We start from the raw sequence: 21,432 nt of genomic DNA, 5'->3' as shown, positions 1-21,432 counted from the left end.
ACTGTGACCTTTAGGGTTGCTACAGTCGGAAGTTGTCCCCTTTGTATCGTCTGCTGCTTAGAGGACCTGGGTGGGGCTGCAGAACCTCCTCTTTACATTCTGTTCCAGATCCTGATGAGTCTTCAATGGCTTGAGATCAGGCGATTTCTACAATGCCTTCAGTCTCTCTTTAGTACTCATCCTGGATTTGGTTGTTAATACTTAGTGATTGTAGCCATGTTGTGAGAGCTTTGCCAGTGTGTCCAGTAATTGTTTCTCTCTCCCTGGAACTGAGAGACCAGACAATCCGGATGACCCAGGAGAGCCATGAGACTGAGCTGAGCTGATTTGCCAAGGGCTCTGGGAAGACAGAAGCCTGTGGTGTCTAAGCCTCTGGACCCAGAGGCAACAAGACAGCGAGCAAGGGTGGTCTTCACGGCCCAGACAGAGGGCCAGGAGATCTCCGAAGTTTATCCAGTTGAGAGTTACCTTGGCATTTTATAGAGAAAATAATAATGGCTTGAGGTATGCCATTTGAAGAGTTAAGACTTACTTCCTCAAATCTGTGCTAGATCTGGTTTCCTTTCCTGGGTTAGGGCACCTGTGACTAATGGCTGGGCTCTCTGTTATCCTTTACCGTGTTTTAGGACAATATGCTAGGATCCTCACAGTGGAATGTAGGCTTCTGCTGATGATTTTTTATTAAAAGATTGTTTATATCATCTAGAGTACCTAGCCCGGTTCCATGTGACTCTTTGCAACCAGTGCAGTGAAATGATTTCTTTTTCTCTCCCTCTTCTAAAAAGGACTGGTTTTCAGACAAAAATAAGACACTAGTCAGTCTTCAAGGCAAGCCTGGATGGGAATGAATTTTTGGCTCTGTGTTGCCTTGTGAAATGTATCCAAGAAGTGTGAAATTCTAGTTGAGAGTGTGTGAACTGCCGAGCCACTTGACTCTAACCATACCTAATTTTTTTTTGTATTTCCTTTGTTCTTTCTGCTTCCACAAAAGACGGGCCCATCAAGCTTTTCTGTAGGTTGCTCCTCACTGAGTGTGTTGCATATTTATCATGTGTCCCTGCTGGTCCCTCTGCACTTGGCATCTTCCCACTCCATCTGACTTTGACCCATTGCATTTGACTTTGTGTCTGTGGGCAGTCTTGGTGTTGGCTGATGTTACTCCAGGTTTGCCCACACCTTTTCATTGATCCCGTAGAAGAGATTCTTGTCCTTTAGGGAGATAGCTGGGTTTTGTGTCCCCCTTTCCTTCCCCTCTGAGAAAAGCTGTGGACTTTCCACAGTTGGATTGAGATCTCAACTCTAGAGGGACTTTAGATCTATGCTGAGGGAAAGAGGAGAGCTCCTCAGAAGCAGGGAAGGCTGCTGGGGTCCCTTTTCCAGCCCCTTCCCACTGGTCTCTGGCTCTCTCCCTGGAACAGCTACCAACCCACCCAGAACCGCTTTGTTTAGCCTGAGCGCTGAGGGCATGGGTGTGTGCTCCCCCGTGTGCTCCTCCTCCTCACCCGCAGCCCCTTGCTCTCAGAGGTAGCATCTGAGCCAGTACAAGCTTTCTGTGGTGAACTCTCTTGCCTGTGTTCTGACCTCAGGCCTATTCCTAGTTGTGCTCAAAAGTTGAAAGTAGGGCAGCTGCAAAAGAAGGCCTTCAGTGAGCACCCAGAGGCCTGCAGTGTCGGTGGAGGGAGGTAGGAAGCAAAGGGCATCTCCTTGTCACCTGAGACGATCAGAAGGCCCCTGCACAGCCCCACGCCATCCTCACCTCACCCCTCCAGGAAGTGCCTGACCAGAGGAAGGGCTCTTCTGTGGTCCCCAGGGGCCATCAGGTTTCCTGGGCAGTGTAGACAGGAGTGAAGTGAGAGGAATCCGACCCTGGTGGGCAGTGGAGACCAAGGTGTCACATTCGCTGGTGGAAAGACCTGGTTTGGTGAAAGCCGTGTTTCCATGTTCCTGCATGCTTTTGTGTGGATTTATCAGATGACACGCCTGCTGTTTACGTGACCCTTGTAACTCTGGAGGAAGGAGAGGCACCGTTTGCTCCCTTTTTCGGTTAACTCCCGCCAAGGCAGACAGCCGTGTTGAAGCTCTTTTGTGTGCTGCTTCTACTTTTGCTCTGTTCTGAAGCACTGGCACTCTCCTCCCTCTCTTGCTGAGGATGGCAGATAGTGTGGGGGGCTTCCCAGGACAGACCGAAGAAGAGTATAGAGCGCTAAATGATCTGGAAAGGCATTCTGTTAAAGGAATTTTAAATAGCCAACGTTTTCCATTAAACTTTCTCCCCTCAACCCTGAAAGATAGAGCTCTTATTCTGTGTCAAGGGGTTTTCAGTATTTTTAATGTGTTTATTGATGCTGTCTAGTCACGAAGAGCTAAGACCAGGGAAAGACTTGCCCTTAAAAAGTGGGGGAGGGAATTCCTAAGAAGCAATACAGTTTTTCTCTGAGAAGTACCCCTTCAGTTTTCTTAAACATTTTCTAATTCAGATCATCCATGGCCCTTAGTCTGTTTGAAATAACTCAGCAGCACATATTCCCATTACCAAAATCATCCACAGAAATATATTGCTCTGGCTTCAAGTCAGCCTTCTTGATGTTCCATTCCTAGTGGTTTAGACAGCCACTGCTTATAGTCTCTGATCATTTTTGAAGACTTGGTTGAAAATATTTACTTTAGAACAAAGGATTTAGGATGGCAGAATTCAACTTATACTCACCAATGTCAAACCATCCTTCCAATAACATAAATAATAATTTTTGCTGTCAAGTAATGTGTTTGTCCTAAGCATTGTCTCAATATTGTGATTGCACCGTGGCAATCCAGTTGCCTGCCTGCTTTTAAAAAAATCAACCTTGACCTCTAGACAGCTTTAATAGTATGTTGTATCAGGCAACCCAATGATGACCTTAAATTGCTGTGGCCAAGGCCAAGTGTGATGTTTTCTATATTTCAAAGCATTTTGGGAGCCTCTTGTCAGCCTTCCTCCAGTGTTAAAGTGTCATCTGCAAAGGCTGTTGTCTAATTGTTCCTGAGAGCCACGGGGTCTTAGTGGGAGCTTAATTTTTTTCTCTTTGACATCTTCAGCTGTGAAAATTAAGAAGCCAATCAAGACGAAGTTCAGGATGCCAGTTTTTAACTGGGTTGCTCTGAAGCCCAATCAGATCAATGGCACAGTCTTCAATGAAATAGATGACGAGCGAATTCTGGAGGTATCGTTCTCATTCATTGTAAACTAGGGGACTTCTCTTCCAGAAAAGTGAAATGGGTGCTTTTGTAACCTGAAGGTTTCCATGATGCAGTGCTAGTGTTTTACATGCCTTGATGTAAAAAAGAAAACAGTTTATAATTTCTAAGAATAAAAAAGGACACTGTTTTGTAAGGTAGTTCTAAAACTATGTTTAAAAAATGTTTTAAAAATAGAAGAGTTTTGAGCATCGTGAGTATAAGCTACAAAATATATATCTGACACAATCCCTTAATTTATAAAAGGGCATAAAAACCTTTTATTGAGGGGAACAGATGTAGCTCAAATGGTTGAGTGCCGCTTCCCATGGATAAGGTCCCAGGTTTGATCTCTGGTACCTCCTAAAAATGAACAAATGAAGAAACCAACTCTCATTGGTGAGTGAATGTAGCTCAGTGGTTGAGTGCTACTCTCCACCACCACCTCCAAAAAATAAAACCCTTTATTGAGCTATAAGCAAATAAAGACTCAATTACACTACCTCCTTTTGATGGATAGTTTTGAGTTTTGGGTGGCCATCTAGGCAGACTGGTTATTGAAGGGCATTTAAAAGAGCATCAGCAGTGTCTATTTTATTTTATTTTATTTTTTAAGATTTTAATTTATTTCTCTCCCCCTTCCCCTTTGTCTGCTCTCTGTGTCCATTCGTAGTGTGTTCTTTGTCTGCTTGCATTCTTGTCAGTGGCACCAGGAATCTGTGTCTTTTTTGTTACATCATCTTGCTGTGTTGGCCACTCCTAGGCAGGCTGCACTCTTTTCACACAGGGTGGCTCTCCTTGTGGGGCACACTCCTTGCGCGTGGGGCTCCCCTACGTGGGGGGCAACCCTGCATGGCACAGCACTCCTTGCGCGCATCAGCACACACATGCGCCAGCTCACCACATGGGTCAGGAGGCCCTGGGTTTGAACCCTGGACCTCCTATGTGGGTAGGTGGATGTTCTATCAGTTGAGCCAAATCCACTTCCAAGCAGTGTCTATATTATTTTTTAAAAAGATTTATTTTTTATTTCTCTCCCCTTCCTGGCCCTGCCCCCCAGTTGTCTGCTCTCTGTGTCCATTCGCTGTGTGTTCTTCTGTGTTTGCTTTGCATTCTTGTCAGCGGCACCTGGAATCCGTGTCTCTTCTTGTTGCGTCATCTTATTGTGTCAGCTCTCTGTGTGTGTGGTGCCATTCCTGGGCAGGCTGTGGTTTTTTCACACTGGGCAGCTTTCCTTGAAGGGCATACTCCTTGTGCATACGGCTCCCCTACGCAGGGCACACCCATGTGGCACGGCATTCCTTGCGCGCATCAGCACTGTGCATGGACCAGCTCATCACACGGGCCAGGAGGCCCTGGGTTTGAACCTTGGACCTCCCATGTGGTAGGCGGATGCCCTAACCGTTGGGCCAAATCCGCTTCCCAGCAGTGTCTATTTTAGACGCTCACCTCTGTAAATGTGTCAGAAGGGTCAGCCAGGGCCAAAAACAGGATTTAAATAGAAAAAGTAAGGTCTTTAGTTTGTAATCGACTGTCTAAAGGGTGACTGTCTGAAATTAAAAAAAAATTTTTTTTTGAGGTACCAGGGCCAGGGTTACACCTGGTATCTGAATAAAGTTTTAAGTAGAATCCAATTTACTATTTTTATCTTCCCACTACCCCACTCTCCTCCAGGATTTAAATGTTGATGAGTTTGAGGAAATATTCAAGACAAAAGCCCAAGGTCCTGCCATTGATCTTTCTTCAAGCAAACAGAAGATAACACAGAAGGGATCAAGCAAAGTAACACTGTTAGAAGCAAATAGGGCCAAAAATCTTGCCATAACCTTAAGGAAAGCTGGGAAGACTGCCGATGAGATATGTAAAGCTATTCATGTGTAAGTTCAGGGCATTCTAGAAAATTATAGCCGCGAAGGTTTAGGATAAAAATTAAAATGTTATTCAGTAAATAACAAAAATATTTCAATAGTGGGACAAGATAAAAGATAAAAGAATGAGCCATTTTTTATATTCATGCCCAGAGAATCCCTTCATTATGTATATGCTATTTCAGAGTTGAATAACATGCTAACGCTAAAGAGGTGGACAAGAAATTACCCTAGGGAGAGCTGTGTTAGAATGAATAATTAATCGTTTTTGAAGAATAACATCTGGATTGTGACATCATTTATTATCTTGGTGTGCTCTCTTATAATAGGCCTGCAGCAATGCTTACATAAAAGGAAAGTTGAGCCGAGTGTTACAGATGTTAGGGAAGGGAGAAAATGTCAGTTTTCTCTGGAGTAACTGAATTTAATCCAGATTTATTGAAACTAACTTGATGGCATTTGTGGAATGATACAGTTCAATGCCAGATGTAAATATGATACAGATGCATATTTTAATTCATTAATAATAGGAATGTGATTTCTGTTGCTCTTAGCATTTTCAACATTTTAAGAAAGCTTAGTTCTTTTTTATTCTTGAACTGTACAGAAGGCAGTAGTTTTATTTACTTCTTTAGAAGCATCTTCTACTCTTCCTGTGGCCACAGTGACTTTCAAGTATGATAAGGATGTTATTAAATGTTTCAGGACCTATGTCTTCTTAAGTTGATATTTCATAAATTTTGATCAGAGAATCTGAGAGTAGTGCTGGACCCTAAGAAATAACGTGTTCCAGTTTCATGTCTCTAACCAGGACCATTACCTAGTCTAGGCCCTCCTGTAGTCTGTTATTGACAGGGTTCTGAGGTTGAACCATGATAGGAATTCTGTTTTTTTAATCTTGATATGCCTTGTTTGCAGTGATGATTAACTATAAATCTGTTATTTCACTGAGCAAATACTGTTCAGAGAATAAAACAGAGGTTGTAACAAATGTATCATTGTTGGTTCAAATTGAGCCACATGTCCTTCAAAGCATGTACACATTTATGCCAAAACCTTTGGTATAGGCAATTTAGATGGATATTTTTGAAAGAAGAAAAAAATCCTGGGCTGTTGTTTCAGTTGGTATGGTTCATGGTTACCGCTAGGTCTTCTGTAGCTATGTGGATAATCAGTCTCCTTGATTAGCTATGCTCACATTTCTTTAAAAACCACCAGTTGCTCCAGCCTTGGTTCTGCCTCTTCCTACTGTCATTTCCTCTTGGTTTCTAGAGGCTTAAAATTGAAATCTGAGCCTAAGAATTAAAAACCTGTGATACGGCCTAGGCTTTCAGGAAAAGCCCATTATTCAAGGTACTTGGTCCGCAGTCAGGAAGCGGCACTAGGCAGGGCTTTCGTGGTACGTCTGCAGCGTTGTTGACTCATTGGGCGTTCATGAGCTGACCCTGACGGACGTGTGAGTAAAAGCCTGGGGGATTTTCTTTCTAGCACTGACCTGTGCACATCTGTCTGCAGATTTGACTTGAAGACACTGCCTGTAGACTTTGTAGAATGTTTAATGAGGTTCTTGCCAACCGAGAATGAGGTGAAAGTGCTTCGGCTCTATGAGCGGGAAAGGAAGCCGCTGGAGAACTTGTCGGATGAAGACCGGTTCATGATGCAGTTCAGTAAAATCGAGAGGCTCATGCAGAAGATGACCATCATGGCCTTCATTGGGAACTTTGCAGAAAGCATCCAGATGCTGACTCCTGTGAGTGACCAGCTCTGCTGGGCATGGGAGCCCAAAGTGATAAAGAAACCTTTTTTCCCCTTTTTAGAATCTCCCAGAATCACATTCAGTGAAGGGTCTCTAAAGACTCCTTTTCAGAACTTTCTAGATTGCACTTTTAGTTCACCTTTTAGTTCACTCGTCTTTTTCACATTGTGTGTACAAAGTAAATTTAGAAAACAGTGCAATGTGATTTAAAAAAATGGTGGATTTCCATTTTCCGTACTACTCTTCTCTCTCGAGAATGCCATTTTCTGCATGTACAGATACTCTTTGCATTTCAAAGTGCACCTTAATAGAGGGAACGAAGAGAACTATTTCCTCAAACTTGGGTCCCTCTAGGAAAATAACCCAGTCCTCTGACTGGGCTAGCAAAATGGAAACTCTGGGTTTAATTTTAAAAACTATCCCGTATCTTTAGCGAATAGGCTTATAGGCTTTCATTGGAAGCAATAAATTCAACATAGGAGTCATCTTCCTTTGTAGTTTATTACATTAGGCTGTAGTGATATAGAAATAACAGCCAACCGTTTCTTGTTCCATTGTGCTAGGTTTAGGAATATCATAAACTTCAGTTCTGTTTCTAAGTAAACTTTTATTAGTTGCCAATTGTGGTAGTTTGTCCAGATCATGTTCTGAGAACTTCAGAAGGATGATTTTATCTCTTTTGTTATTAATTCTTGGACAGCTCCATTGATATAAAAATACAAGTTGTATTACAGTGCGAGAGGTGGCGGGCAGGGAATCGCGTGCTACCAGGAGATGCTCCTGACACTTAGCCCTGTACCTCCTTGGTTACAGATTGGGTATAGATTTTGTGAAAGGCAAGTTTTGACATGACTTGTTACTGCTAATAGTTTTTGAGAAGGGCTTTTACGTAGTGATGTGGTTACCCTAGTGAGACAACTTATATTTGTTACACTTAGGAAAAAAAGAGTCTTGGCACTAAGGTTTTGAGATCTTAATGCAGGCCTTTTGGGGGTGGAGTGGGTAATTTTTTAGTTTCTAGTTAGAATTCCCAATTTTTAAAAAAATTTCATTTTCAAAAAATAAAATAATAGCTTAAGAAATTATGGAAACATTACTTAAAATCCTCCCCAGGCACATTTACCTTATTTAATCCTAAAAATAAACTTAATTGTTTCTCCAGTGTTCTGAAAGATGAATGGATGAGCACAAACTTGTTAAATGACGTAACCGAGGTCTCCTTATTAATGAAGAAAATGAAAAAAAAAACAAACCTTGATCATTAGGGTTTCCAATTTTTAATGTATCTTTTTATTCCCCCTTTCTTCCTTTGATTGGATTCTAGCAACTGCACGCAATTATAGCAGCATCTGTCTCTATAAAGTCATCTCAAAAACTCAAGAAGATTCTGGAGGCAAGTGAAATTTTCCTCATATACACAAGTATGGGTGAGCTGACTTGTCAGCAGTATGTGCCTCTGCCTGGGAATGCCTGGGGTACTGGACTCAGGTGCTTCTCTTTTTTTTCTTGCAGATCATCTTGGCCCTGGGAAACTATATGAATAGCAGTAAACGAGGAGCAGTTTATGGATTTAAGCTTCAGAGTCTAGATCTGGTGAGTGTACTAAAAGAAATCAAAACTACATGAAGGAGAAAACAGCTTGCAGAGATTAAGTCCTAGACAGAGGGAGTCTGCTCTTGGAAGTAGGGCTGGGATGTTGCGATGAAGATTCTCTGCTAGTGGGAGGATAAATTGGTACAGATCTTCTGGAACACCATTTGGCAGTAAGCACCTAGAGCTTTAAAAATACTCAAACTCTTTGACCCAGAATTTCCATTTCTAGGAATCTTGTGTCAGCAGTCTGAATTACAGATGCTGTATTTTATTTATAACTGTAAAATTAGTAACGATCTCAAGTTCCAACATTTTGGGAAAGGATCAAATATGCTATAGTAATTGCTCACGCAAAGGACTATTCTTCAATTTTGAAAATATTTGTGAGGAGTTTTCAAAGAAACGGGTAATTTTGGGTTTAGAGAAGAAAGCAGGTTATAAATTATATGTACAGTTTTGAGCTCAGCTAAGTACAATACGTGGGGAAAAAATGGAAATAGGTTAAAATGTTAACAGAGTTTGGAGAAATTTTTTCTCTGCTTCTTTATAATTTTCTTTACTTTTGTGTTTTTTGTTTTCTCCCCTGGATGGAGAAAGGTGCTCTGCTTCCCACAGTCACCTGACCTTTATATTATAGGAGTGGAACTAGAGAAAATCCTATGTGGCCCCACTCCCCCAGGCTGCGGAGGGCTGACGGGGCTTTGCCATGAGAAGACTGTACAGTCGCTGAGGCCAGCCCAGGAGACATGGCCATTTGATAGGGATGTCCACTCAGTCGAGGCTCTGAGCCTACCAGTTATATCAGCATCTGAGTCGGGCAGATCTGTTGTGGGTCATCCCAAGGCTGGGAAGGGGCCCTGCTGTGCAGGCAGCACCACCCAGACTCCCCTACTACCCTGCACATTCCCTTTGAAGAGCACTACCCTGGAGTCTTCCTGGTTTAAGCCAGAGGAGGTAGTACCGAAGATGAAGGCTGGGGATGGCTCACGGCGCTAGAGCACAGATGTGAACCTTCCTTAGGTGCTTAGAAGCGTCCCTCAAGTTGAGCATGCCTCCTGGTCAGGAAGTCTTTCATTCATTTAAAAATCAGTGGACTGGAGTGACTGTCCACACTGCATGCATTTCTTCTGGGGAGACCTGAAGGCACCCTGAGAGAGCTACTCTGAGTAAATGCTGGGAAAAACAGGCTCTCTGCTCTGGCAAGTGGTTTCAAACAAAAGCACCACATACCTGCCCCAAAGAATAGGCTGGTGGTTCCCAAGGCTTCTTCTAAACTGAGAGCCAGAGCCCACTGCCGATGCCTGTGTCCAGCAGCAGCCCCCCCCAACCCCCGACCCACCCTGGGGGTCCCTGAGTGGCTAGAGCACCCGGCCTGTCTCGAAGCACCCCCAACTGTATATGTGTGAAGTAGCTCCACTCCCTCCTCCTGCAAGGGTCAGATTGGCCATTCGAAAAAGACCTCTATCCTTTTTTCCTTTGTGTTTTGAGAAACAACTGAAGAAAGACCTCTATCCTTTTTTCCTTTGTATTTTGAGAAACAACTGAAGAAGCCGGAGCTGTTAAACTTTATCTTGGGGGGAAAAACAACCTCAGAACTGGTTTATTTGGTGTTGTGGAACCTCTTACTGCTTTCAATACACAATTATTAATCAACTGTTTTGTATACTTGTTTTCACTTTTCATTTCGACAAACAAGCACTGTAAATATAGCTATTAGAATAAAATCTCTTAACTATTTAAAAAAATCTGTGGACTGGTTGACCAAAGAACAAGTTGAATCTTATTATTTATTTATTTATTTTTCTCCCCTCCCCCCCCAACCCCGGTTGTCTGTTCTTTGTATCTATTTGCTGCGTGTTCTTCTTTGTCCACCTCTGTTGTTGTCAGCGGCACAGGAATCTGTTTCTTTTTGTTGCGTCATCTTGCTGCATCAGCTCTCCTTGCGTGCGGCACCATTCCTGGGCAGGCTGCACTTTCTTTCGCGCTGGGTGGCTCTCCTTATGGGGCACATTCCTTGCGCGTGGGGCTCCCCTACGCGGGGGACACCCCTGCGTGGCAGGGCACTCCTTGTGCGCATCAGCACTGCACATGGGCCAGCTCCACACCGGTCAAGGAGGCCCGGGGCTTGAACCGCGGACCTCCCATGTGGTAGACGGACGCCCTAACCACTGGGCCAAGTCCGCCACCGCAAATTGGGTCTTGAAACTCCTCTGGGGATGTGTTTTGTCAACCCATTCCGCACCTATATCCAGTTATCTACTCTGGGTGGAAAAACACCTGGAGGGTAAGGTAACTCTTCCATCCTCCTTTGCCCTTGCACCTAAACCTTTGTTATCCTGTTTTGTTTTGTTTTTTCAGCTCTTAGATACAAAGTCAACAGACCGAAAGCAAACACTGTTGCACTATATATCAAATGTTGTAAAAGAAAAATATCACCAAGTGTCCCTGTTTTATAATGAACTTCATTATGTGGAAAAAGCTGCGGCAGGTACTTGATTTCAGCTATTAATGTTACTCTTGGTTATTTAATGTCTTTGATTGTGGAGGATCCATTCCCTGCTTAAAGGACCCTTTGAAAGGTAAGCCTTTAGGAAGTTCCAGCTCTGAGCTGGGATCCATCGGCCAAGGTGTTGCCCACTCCTGCGTGCAATAGCGAATGTGGAGTGTGTCCTCTGTAAAGGTGCAGGTTGTCCTTTCTCTTCTTTTGTTGCTGTTTGAAATTTGAGAATGAGAATCTGAAAACCACCCCCAAAAACCCTTTAATTTGATTTTCTACCCTCTATTTGCTTAAGTGTGGCAGTTCTAAACATTTGCCTTTAACCTAATCATAAGTTATTAACACTTCTTGATTGTTACTTTGCTGTGACAGTTATGCATTTTCTCATATTTCAAATCCTTAGTAACTCTGAAATAGCTGGAATGCACTATTCTGTTTATTGATGAAAAAAACTGACCTCGAAAAAGGTTAAATGTCTTGCCCCAAGGCCACATGATAGAAGTGAAAGGAAGAGGCTGAAACCCAGGTCTTTTTCCTTCTCATATAGTATATTTCCATGGTCTCCTGAAAGAACGGTGGGTTAGAAAAAGGAAGGACATGCAAACTGATATCATAGTTAGTTATAGGCAGTGACTGGTGAATTGTGATCTTGAGCCATACACAGCCAGGATGTTTATTTCATATTCAGATTCCTGAGGCCTACCCCAGACTTACTGAATTGAATCTTTGAGGGCTCTTCAGACAGAGATAGTGCCTGCTATTTCTGTGTCCTTATAAAAAGCACTCTGTAACACCCACCATTACAAGATTTATCAGATTTTATTATAGCAGTTTACATGTCTATTGCAACCTATGCACTTAAAGGTATAATCAGGTTTTATTTACCTTTATAATTCCCTCAGCCACTGGGGAGTTGATGTTAGGAAAAAAATGAATAAATGAATGAATGAGTGAGTGAGACGGGACACTGTTACTGGGACAGGCTGCTGAGGCCCTGTCAGAGACAGAGGCAGGCGGTGATGGTTTTGTGACTATGCGGAACCTCCCCTTGCAATCTGGGAAGTTGCAGCCTGGGAAGGGCTCTGAACGTTTGGGGCTCCCTTAGGCAGTTTCCAGGATTTCTATTCTGGTGGAATAGATTTTCTCCTTTCAAGTTTCCCTTTGCCCAAATAGAGTTCTTGAACATCATGTTTCTAATTAAAGAAAATTCCCCATCTTTCTCATTAGTATCCCATTCTGTTTGGCCCAAATGAAATTCCCCAAAAATGTCATTTAAAGAAAAAATCTGTGGGGAAGATTGGGAGATAGAAGGACTCTCTGGCTGAATTGTTCTTTCTGTGCTCGTCCCCTGAGGCCAGGTGGGCTGATAGGTTTTTTGTGTCTTCATTCATTTATTCAATCCTGTACTCCTTCACCTGTGCCCTTGGCTGTTTGTTCATGCCTCCACTCTTTGTGCATTCATTAATCCAGTGAGTATTTTTTGAGTACCTGCTGTGAATTTGGTGTGCTGCCTTAGACATTGGGAATCAAGGGTGAGTAAGACACTGTGAGTGTAGTGAGGGGAAGAAGTAGCGCATTGTACTGTAATTCAACTTTGCATGGAGCTAGGTCAGCAGGCAACCAGGAGCCTGAGGCCAGTCTCAGACTTCCTTGAGGAGCTGGTTCCAGAGGTCCAGAGGTCCAGTCCAGCTCCTGGGGTGGGGGTGCTGTACTGCAGAGGGAGAGGCTCTTGGTAACTCATTGTCAGGCAGGGAAAGGAAGTTTAACACAAAAAGAAAAGCCCTCTAAGGTGGTTTTGGGTCCTACTGGTCGGTACGGCTTAATTTCAGCAGGTAAAATGCTGCCGCCTGCTGGAGAGCCGCAGAAAATGTGAGAGTATATAATGGCACATTTTGTTAAGTATTAAAGGATAAGATCTCGGGCCTATCACAGTTAAGGAACTTCTGAGCCTGGAGGCCATCTCCTGTAAAAGAAATGGAATAGTTGTGTGCAAGCACAGGATTTGGAGTCCACCTTTGTTTTTTGAACCTCTTCCCTGCCACCTTTTAGCTGTGTGAGGGCAGGTCACTTAACCTTGACCTGTTTCCTTTCCTTATTGGCAAAATGGGCTAATGGTGCAAATGAATTAGTGCATATAAAGGAAGGGCATAATGAAGCGCTTGATAGTGAGCACTCAGTAAGTTGTTCATATTAAAGGAACTCTGCTCTGAAAGCTAGAAACTAGATCTGAGGCCCTTGAGTAACCCCTTATGTCTCTTGAGAATCGACTGAGAACTTGGGGGCACCTCCCAGGCTAGCTGTGGCTGTTTACTTTCCTGGTTGCAGTTCAATGGGATATTTCCTTCTCTACTCAGTCTCCCTTGAGAATGTTTTGCTGGATGTCAAGGAGCTGCAGAGGGGCATGGACTTGACGAAGAGGGAATACACCATGCATGACCACAACACGCTGCTGAAGGAGTTCATCCTCAACCACGAAGGGAAGCTGAAGAAGCTGCAGGATGATGCCAAGATTGCACAGGTGCGTATCGTATTGGGGCCTGACACCCATGAAGAAGTGGGATCCCGTTAAGCCACCTGGGGCGCGGGCCCGGGGTTGGGGTAGAAATGTTCCATTGCCCTCTATCTGCTAAAGGTAGAGGTCTAATGATTATTATGGGGGACCTTTCCAAATGCTGTCCTTGGAACCTCCTGTATGCTCACCATCCCTTTCTAATTTGGGGTCTTTACCCTCTTTTCTAGACACTCACCCTGCCCCGTCCCGCTCACCTTCTATTCCTAGACTCCCACCAGTGTGAGTCTTATACCCAATTAAACCAACATGTATTACGCCTGCCTGTACTCAGCAAAGCAGTGTTCCAGGTTTTGTGTTAGTTGGCCAAAGGGGTACTGATGCAAAATACCGGAAATCTGCTGGCCTTTGTAAAGGGCATTTGTTTGGGGTAGGAGCTTACAGTTACCAGGCCATAAAACATAGGTTACTTCCCTTGCCAAAGTCTCTTTTCTCGTGTTGGAGCAAGATAGCTGCTGACGTCTGTGAGGTTCAGACTTCCTGGGTCCCTCCCTTCCTGGGGCTGGCTTCTCTTTCCTCTTGTGCTTAATTCCTAGGGCTCCAGCTTAAGACTTCAGCATCAAACTCCAACATCAAAACTCCAACATTAAAAAAGATTCCAGCATTGTCCTTTGCCATGCCTTTTTTCTGTGAGACTCAACACACAATGACGTGGCCCAATCAAAGCCCTAATCATAATGTAATCATGCTGAGGTACAGACCAGATTATAAACATAATCCAATATCTATTTTTGGAATTCTTTTTTTTTTTTTAGATTTTATTTTTTATTTCTCTCCTCTTCTCCCCCTGCCCCCAGTTGTCTGTTCTCTCTGTCCATTTGCTGTGTGTTCTTCTGTGTGCGTTTGTATTCTTGTCAGCGGCACTGGGAATCTGTATTTCTTTTTTGTTGTGTCATCTTGCTGCATCAGCTCTCCGTGTGTGCGGTGCCACTTCTGGGCAGGCTGTGCTTTTTTTGCGCGGGGCAGCTCTCCATATGGGGCGCACTTCTTGCACGCAGTGGGGCTCCCTTCCGCGGGAGACACCCCTATGTGGCAGGGCACTCCTTGTGCTCATCAGCGCTGCGCATGGGCCAGCTCATCACATGGGTCGGGAGGCCCTGGGTTTGAACCTTCGACCTCCCGCGTGGTAGGCAGACGCTCCATCAGTTGAGCTAAATCTGTTTCCCTGGAATTCTTAACTATATTAAACTGCTATACAGGTGTATGGGTTTCTGTAGACCTTGGCCTAAAAGTCTTACAGTACTAAAAACCAGTGCAGAATGAACTGGGCATTATCTCAGAAGGGGATGCAAAGTGTGGGAGCCCAGAAAGCAAACTTATTGAAATGACCTACGCCTAAAGCTGGTCTGTTTTGCATCACGAAGGGTCGAAGCAGAGACTGAGTGTCCCATTTGTGGGGATCCTTGTAAGGAACATTGAAGCAAACGACTGGGACTTGGAGACAGTGACTTCTGAGGTTCCCTCCTGAGCCTGTTGGTTTTAAGGAGTCCTGCCTTGGTGGCAGGGAGCTTTGGGAAGGAATGGCTCTCCATCGTCTGTGTGTCTGTGTGTCTATATGTGCAGGAGGTCTCAGAGGTGAATTCCTGCCCCATTATTGCATTCCTCTGGTTGTCTTTGACGTGGCATTTGGAGAAAACACAGAGGCTGCTGAAAATCGTGGGGAGGCAAGGAGCCTGCAGGGCGAGAGGACTGTGCGAGCCAGTGCTTCCTCGCTGCCCCTTGGCTCTCCTCCACTGCTTCGGCTTTTCCCCTATAGCCTCAAGTTCACACGTTGGAAGTAATGAAATTAAAGAGAGATTTGCTTCTTCACAGGATGCCTTTGATGATGTTGTAAAGTATTTTGGAGAAAACCCCAAGACGACGCCACCCTCTGTCTTCTTTCCAGTCTTTGTCCGGTTTGTGAAAGCCTATAAGGTAAACAGGAGTACCGTATCCTTTACAGCCCTCCTTTGCGACCTTCCTCCAGTGGGTGTCCTCCGGGAGACATGGCGGAGTCTCTGGAGCTCCGAAGAAGCCCGCACTCGGCGTTGGGCGGCAGACCTGGGCGTCAGTAGGACGCGGGCCCTGGTCATGCAGAGCCAGGGAGCTCCTTGGGCCCTCAGCCCATGGGGGTCCCTGATGAGCTAAGCCTGGGGCTCAGCCAGAAACAGAAACTCTTGGTTGCCCCATTGGAGGAATCATCTGGAGCACATGAGAGGCTCCAGGGTCCCTGTTGCCCTATTAACTGTTTGTCTAGGCAGACAAGGAGAAGGGCATAGGAAAACCCAGGCCTCCCGTGGAAATGCATGTGGGTTTAACAGGTAAAAGAAATGACCTGTGGCCTATGGCAAAGTTGTGCTCCATAGCCGAGGTCAGGGAGAGCCCCCGTGCGCCCCAGCCCACTCCTTTAGCGCTCTCAGACAGCAGTTCTCCTGTGTGGAAATTAAGGATGGCTGCTCTGTGATGTGTCCTTACCTGGACCAACAGTGGTCTTTCCCTTAAGTGAGAGCCCTCTTTGGCATCACCCAGGGCCATGGTCTTGATAAAGCAGGTGGCCCAAAGCGGCACGTGCCCGAAGAATCTGTCCCTTGAGAAAACACGATAAAAGAAGGCGTGTTGGTCTCCTTTGGAGACATCGCAGCCTACATTATCCCGACTTGTCTGTATCTATAAAATTGTTAAAGGAGGAGTATTTGTTGTGGAGTGTCGGAGTGATGGACCCGAAGGGTATCGGGAATAAAAGACAGAGAGATTGGGATCAGGGGTTCTGAGAGCATTGATTTCTCATGCTCATCAGACAAGTTTATTAACATCAGGGCCTTCTTTATATACCCCAAGCAACCGTGAGAACTAGCTAACTAGTCCCATAACTTCGTTAATGAAAACACAGTGCACAGTGGATAAGAAAGTAACTAAAGCCTAAGATGTTCTATTATGTTATTGAAACAAGTATACTCATAAATCTTGTTGCCTAGGTTACTTGAGATATCAAGTCTGGGTACTGCTGGAATGTTGTGTTTCGCAGAGAGATTAGCCACCTGCACGTACATCTCCAGGGACAGCATGACCCAGCAGTCAGAAAGTAACTTGCTACCATGGAAACAACATGCCTTTGTTTCCCACATTTCCCCCTTTTTGTTTTGGTCAGGGTGACTGTGCCTGTCTTAGGTTGCCCTCCTCTGAAGGTCTTACCCGTTATTGACTACCAGCCAAGCGCTCTGACCACGGGGAATTATATCAGGATTTTAGCAAGTACCAAATTATTAGCTTGTCCCATCGCGCCAACATGGTCCAGTCTTCGGCATATTTCTCATCCAAGACAAGCAACCACAATAAGCAACAAGATTAATACACAAAGTCCTATTCCTAATGCTGATAAAAAATGCTGAGACTTCCACCAATCTACTGGGTTAAACTGATTAAAATGAGAAATTAAATCATTAAAGATATCCTTATTTTCAGCTACATAAATCTGATTATGAGACATTTCTAATATCTGTTTCTGTAATTCTTCTATTTCTAATGACATATTACCTTTATGACCTATTAAATGATTTTTAATCTTTTCCTAACCAAATATAGAATTATTATAAGTGGAGTAATACAAAAGTTACTTTCATTCCAATCACATTTCAATCCCCTTAAGTTTAAATTATACAATTGATTTCCAATATGCAAAACAGCTGATTCTAAATTATTAAGTCTACTGTTTAATTCTCCATCAGTATATTCTTGACTATGCCATAAGTCACTAGCATTCTTATGCCATTCATGCACGTATTGTTGAGTCTGCACCGTCTCATGCAAGGCCATGATAGCTGTAGCGGCTGCTGCAATGACACCAATCAGTCCTAATAGGCCAGCTATTAGCAGTCCCACAAATCGCTTTGAGCACTTCAGGATTTCTCGTGCCATATGGAACAGCAGTTGACTTTCAGGTGACGATTGCCAAATTCGGTTCAGTCGCACTGGAATCCACACTCCCCGCTGCCTTTGAGCCATTGTAATGAAATCTCCATTCTGTAAAATGTTCTCAGACAAACAGGTATGCAAAGCCCCACTTTTATAAAATAGAGCGTTCCCGGGTATAGTTAATTTTCCAACCACAAACACATAAGGATCTCTTACACACGCCTGAAGATGATGAATTTGATTTAAATGCAGGTATTGACCCTTACTATTATTATTCCCAATCCATTCTATAGTAGGGACTATTCCTAGAAAAACTTTCCACAAATTCTTCTGCTTGTGTATAGATGAAATACTACACCATGGAGAAGGGATCCATTTCCCTTTCTGTTTCCAAACACTATTATTTTTAGTAAAAATTATTCTTTGTTGTCCTTTACTATTTAGAACATACCAAATAAATCTGTCATTATACTCAATGGGACTCCCCATAGGGGCACTTTCCCACACTATTCCATAGGAATCATTAAAAATGACAGATCCTCTTCCTATATGGCACTCTTGCCATCCTTCTTTATCCCTACTGTCTTTTTGCAGACAATCATAAGTAGGATTTTTAGTCATAATTAAATCGTAAGAGGGAAATAAAGTCACAATAAACTGAGTATTATTATTTTTGAAGATAGTTATGGCCCGATTTTTAACATACATACAGGAAGGATGATTACCAATGCATAAAGGTCGATAATCAAATGGTAATGCCAGATTATAGATTCTTTGTCCTTCCTCATAGGGTTTAATTGGCAATTGATCATCAATTGGTCCAGGGAATATATGGGTCTTATTCAAATATATATGAAGAAATGGATCTTTCCAGGTTAACACTCTAAGTAATGGGGGGTTAGGTATATAGGTCCAGTAAATGTAATTACCGGCAGCTTCCTCATTACTTACAATCACCATCATCAGAAGTTGCAGGAGACCCCATCTCTTCATTCTGGGGTTTAATTCTCTTTGCAGGTAGCCAGACTTGTTCTCCATTTTCTGAAATGATAAGAGCATAGCCTCGCCCCCTTACTTTAATCCTGCCTTTTTTCCATTCATTGCTTAAAATATCTTTCCAGAATATTGGTTGATCTTCATTTCCTGCGTCCACTGTAGATGTCTGACATTTTCCAAAGTGACATACCACAGGTGTCAATGAATTATAAACATTAAGAAAATTTAAAGTAAATAAAGCTTTTGCCAATTGATCTTTTGGTGTTATAATACCATCATCTCCCCCTTTTTGTTTTAAAAGCGTAGTTTTTAGGGTATGGTGGCTGCATTCAACTATGGCTTGACCTGTAGGATTATAAGGAATGCTGGTAACATGTTCAATACCATATTTTAAACAGAAAGATTCAAAGGATTTACTAATGTAAGAAGGTCCATTATCAGTTTTAATTTTCAGAGGGCATTCCATTACAGCAATAGTAGACCATAAATGGGAGTGAACATGATGAAAACGTTCACCACTTTGTGCAGTTGCCCACAAAAAATGAGAGTAAGTATCAATGCAAACATGGACATATTGTAATTTACCAAATGATGGTATGTGAGTAACATCCATCTGCCACAGTTGATTAGGAGCCAGGCCTCTGGGATTAGTCCCAGCCTGAAAAGGCACTGTAGTTAAAGGTCCACAGGTGGGACAGGTGCGAATAATTTCTTGAGCTGATGTTTTGTTAACTTTTGATATTTATTTCGCAGGCCTTTATCATTAATGTGAGTTAAAACATGGTAATCATGAGCACTTTGTAAACACCCTACTAATAAATCAGCTCGAGTATTATTTGCTGTTATAGGACCAGGCAAAGAGGTATGAGAGCATATATGAATAATGTAAATAGGATACTGTCTTAACCTGATGAGATGTTGCAAGTCAGCGAAAAGTTGAGATAACTCATTAGTAGCAAAGATATGAGCTGTTTCAATATGCTTGACAGTAAGACATACATATTCAGAGTCAGAGACAATGTTCAAGGGCTCTCAAAACATTTGTAAAACCTTAATGATGGCTGAAAGCTCTGTGCGTTGAGCAGATGAATAAGGAGTTTGACAAACCTGTTCTTTTTGAGAAATAACATATGCTGCTTTTTTATTACTATTACTATCAGTAAATACTGTACAAGATGGTTGGGCTATGCATATAGCCCTGAAAAGCACTGCAAAAGTTTACTGTTGGGTTTTTTACAGATAGAGGAATGCAGCTGGCTTGATTTGTTTAAGAAGACACTAAAGAAAGTCTTAGCAAGTTTTAAAACAAAGTGATAGCAACACAGCTGGACATTAACTTTATGCAACATACTAGCAGTGTTTGGGATTGCTGCATACTACAGTGTTGTTACTTTAATCTATGATAAGAGGTTGTTTCTGTGACACATACTCTTTTATAATAATTAAAACCATAATTAACCACATTGTACTTTTTTTTTTAATATTATGCTGAAATATTGGTAACTTTATACACTTTTAAGCATTTATAGAAACCTTTTACACATACAACTTTGGGTTAAAGGAAAGAAAAAACTTGTTAATTTTATAACACTTTAAAACACCTTTTATTCAACTTATAACATATTAAATGAACTCAATTATTACTTCAATTTTTCTTTCAAGGTAAAAGAACAAATCTCTTATAATTAGTTTGGAATAAAAGGCTACTTTTCAGGATTTGATTTTGAGAAAGCAATTTTGAACGTTATGTTCTTTTAAAAGAGATAAAACTTTTCCTTCTTGGAACACCGAGGAAATGATGAGGTTAAAGCTTAAGAAGTTATTTTGATAAAACAGACTTTCTTTATATATTGATTATTCAGGATAAAAACTTTTACCAAAACAGATTAATGACTTGAGAGGTTTTGAGAAAGAACAAAATTTTTAACTTTGCATTAGTATACTACTTGATATTAAACCTTTTAAAATTTTATAGATAGACCCATCAAATTTTATTTAACTTTAATCATAAAAATTTCTTTTCCACGAACCTTCTACACTTTTAGTATTCACCTAGGATTTGTTCCATATTTTACTCTTTCTAATAATCAATCATTTTATCTCAGGACAAAATCATCTTTGGTTTCCTTAATAATAAAAACACATTCCATATAGCCTACATACAAAGTTATCAGGCAAACTTCTTATAATACTGTTAACACTAAACAAGCTTGTTAAAATAATGAACTTTTCTTTAAATACTTAGTAGCATGCAATATCAGAAACAGTTTTCTAGAAGCAAGTTGTGAAGGGAGGCTGGCTGCTGTCAATCTTTCCTGTTATAAAATTACCTTTTATTATTGTTATTATTATTATTAATTCAGGTTTGTTTAATAATGACCTTTTGGAATTAGCCACTTAAACACTTTAATTTAAACAATGCTTCATAAGACTTTTTATAATTATTTATAACCATATAGACTATAATTATATTATTTTAAGACAAATTTTACTTTTACAGAACACATTTCTTAAAGTTACCACAATACTTTCTATAACTTGCTATATGCATTTAAGTCCCAAGAGTTTATGAAAATTAGCCATCCTACTTTAGGACAAAACACACCTTTTTGCAAAAACTTATTATATTTCAGTTAGCATTGTCATAAACTTTTAACCTTTTTAATATTCATTTAAGTTTTACATCCTTCATATTATCCTGTGAAGAAAAATAAGTTATTCATTTCAATCTAGGCAAGAACAACCTTTTATGAAGACTTACAGTTAATTTTGTTCATCAAGACTTACAATTTTTATTATTGTAGATATCTTATTAACATTTAAACTTATGTATTAATATAAGCGCTTATTTAATTTTGGCCATTTGAATAGAGCTCTTTTATAAATTTTTACTAATTTATATTACCATCCGGAGGTATCAAAATATACACTGACATTGAAAGAACAGACAAACACAGAACAATCACAACACAGTAACAGAAACATACAGTTTACAATTAACTCATAATTCTTACTTTCTTGGTATACCTGCTTTTAAGTTCTTATTAAG

The 21,432-nt window shown here is 41.8% G+C and overlaps 1 protein-coding gene across 1 annotated transcript in view; it reads left to right on the top strand.

Moving 5' to 3' along the window:
• FMNL2 (formin like 2) overlaps positions 1–21,432 on the top strand; it is a 346,942-nt gene that overhangs the window by 313,926 nt on the left and 11,584 nt on the right. The window contains 8 exon segments of the mRNA XM_071216434.1: positions 3,076–3,200; positions 4,888–5,090; positions 6,597–6,831; positions 8,162–8,230; positions 8,350–8,430; positions 10,789–10,918; positions 13,282–13,445; positions 15,309–15,410. Coding sequence (XP_071072535.1) covers positions 3,076–3,200; positions 4,888–5,090; positions 6,597–6,831; positions 8,162–8,230; positions 8,350–8,430; positions 10,789–10,918; positions 13,282–13,445; positions 15,309–15,410 — 1,109 coding nt within the window.

This window comes from Dasypus novemcinctus, chromosome 7, assembly GCF_030445035.2.
Source record: "Dasypus novemcinctus isolate mDasNov1 chromosome 7, mDasNov1.1.hap2, whole genome shotgun sequence".
NCBI lineage: Eukaryota > Metazoa > Chordata > Mammalia > Cingulata > Dasypodidae > Dasypus > Dasypus novemcinctus.
This window is presented reverse-complemented; position numbering and strand designations above follow the sequence as displayed.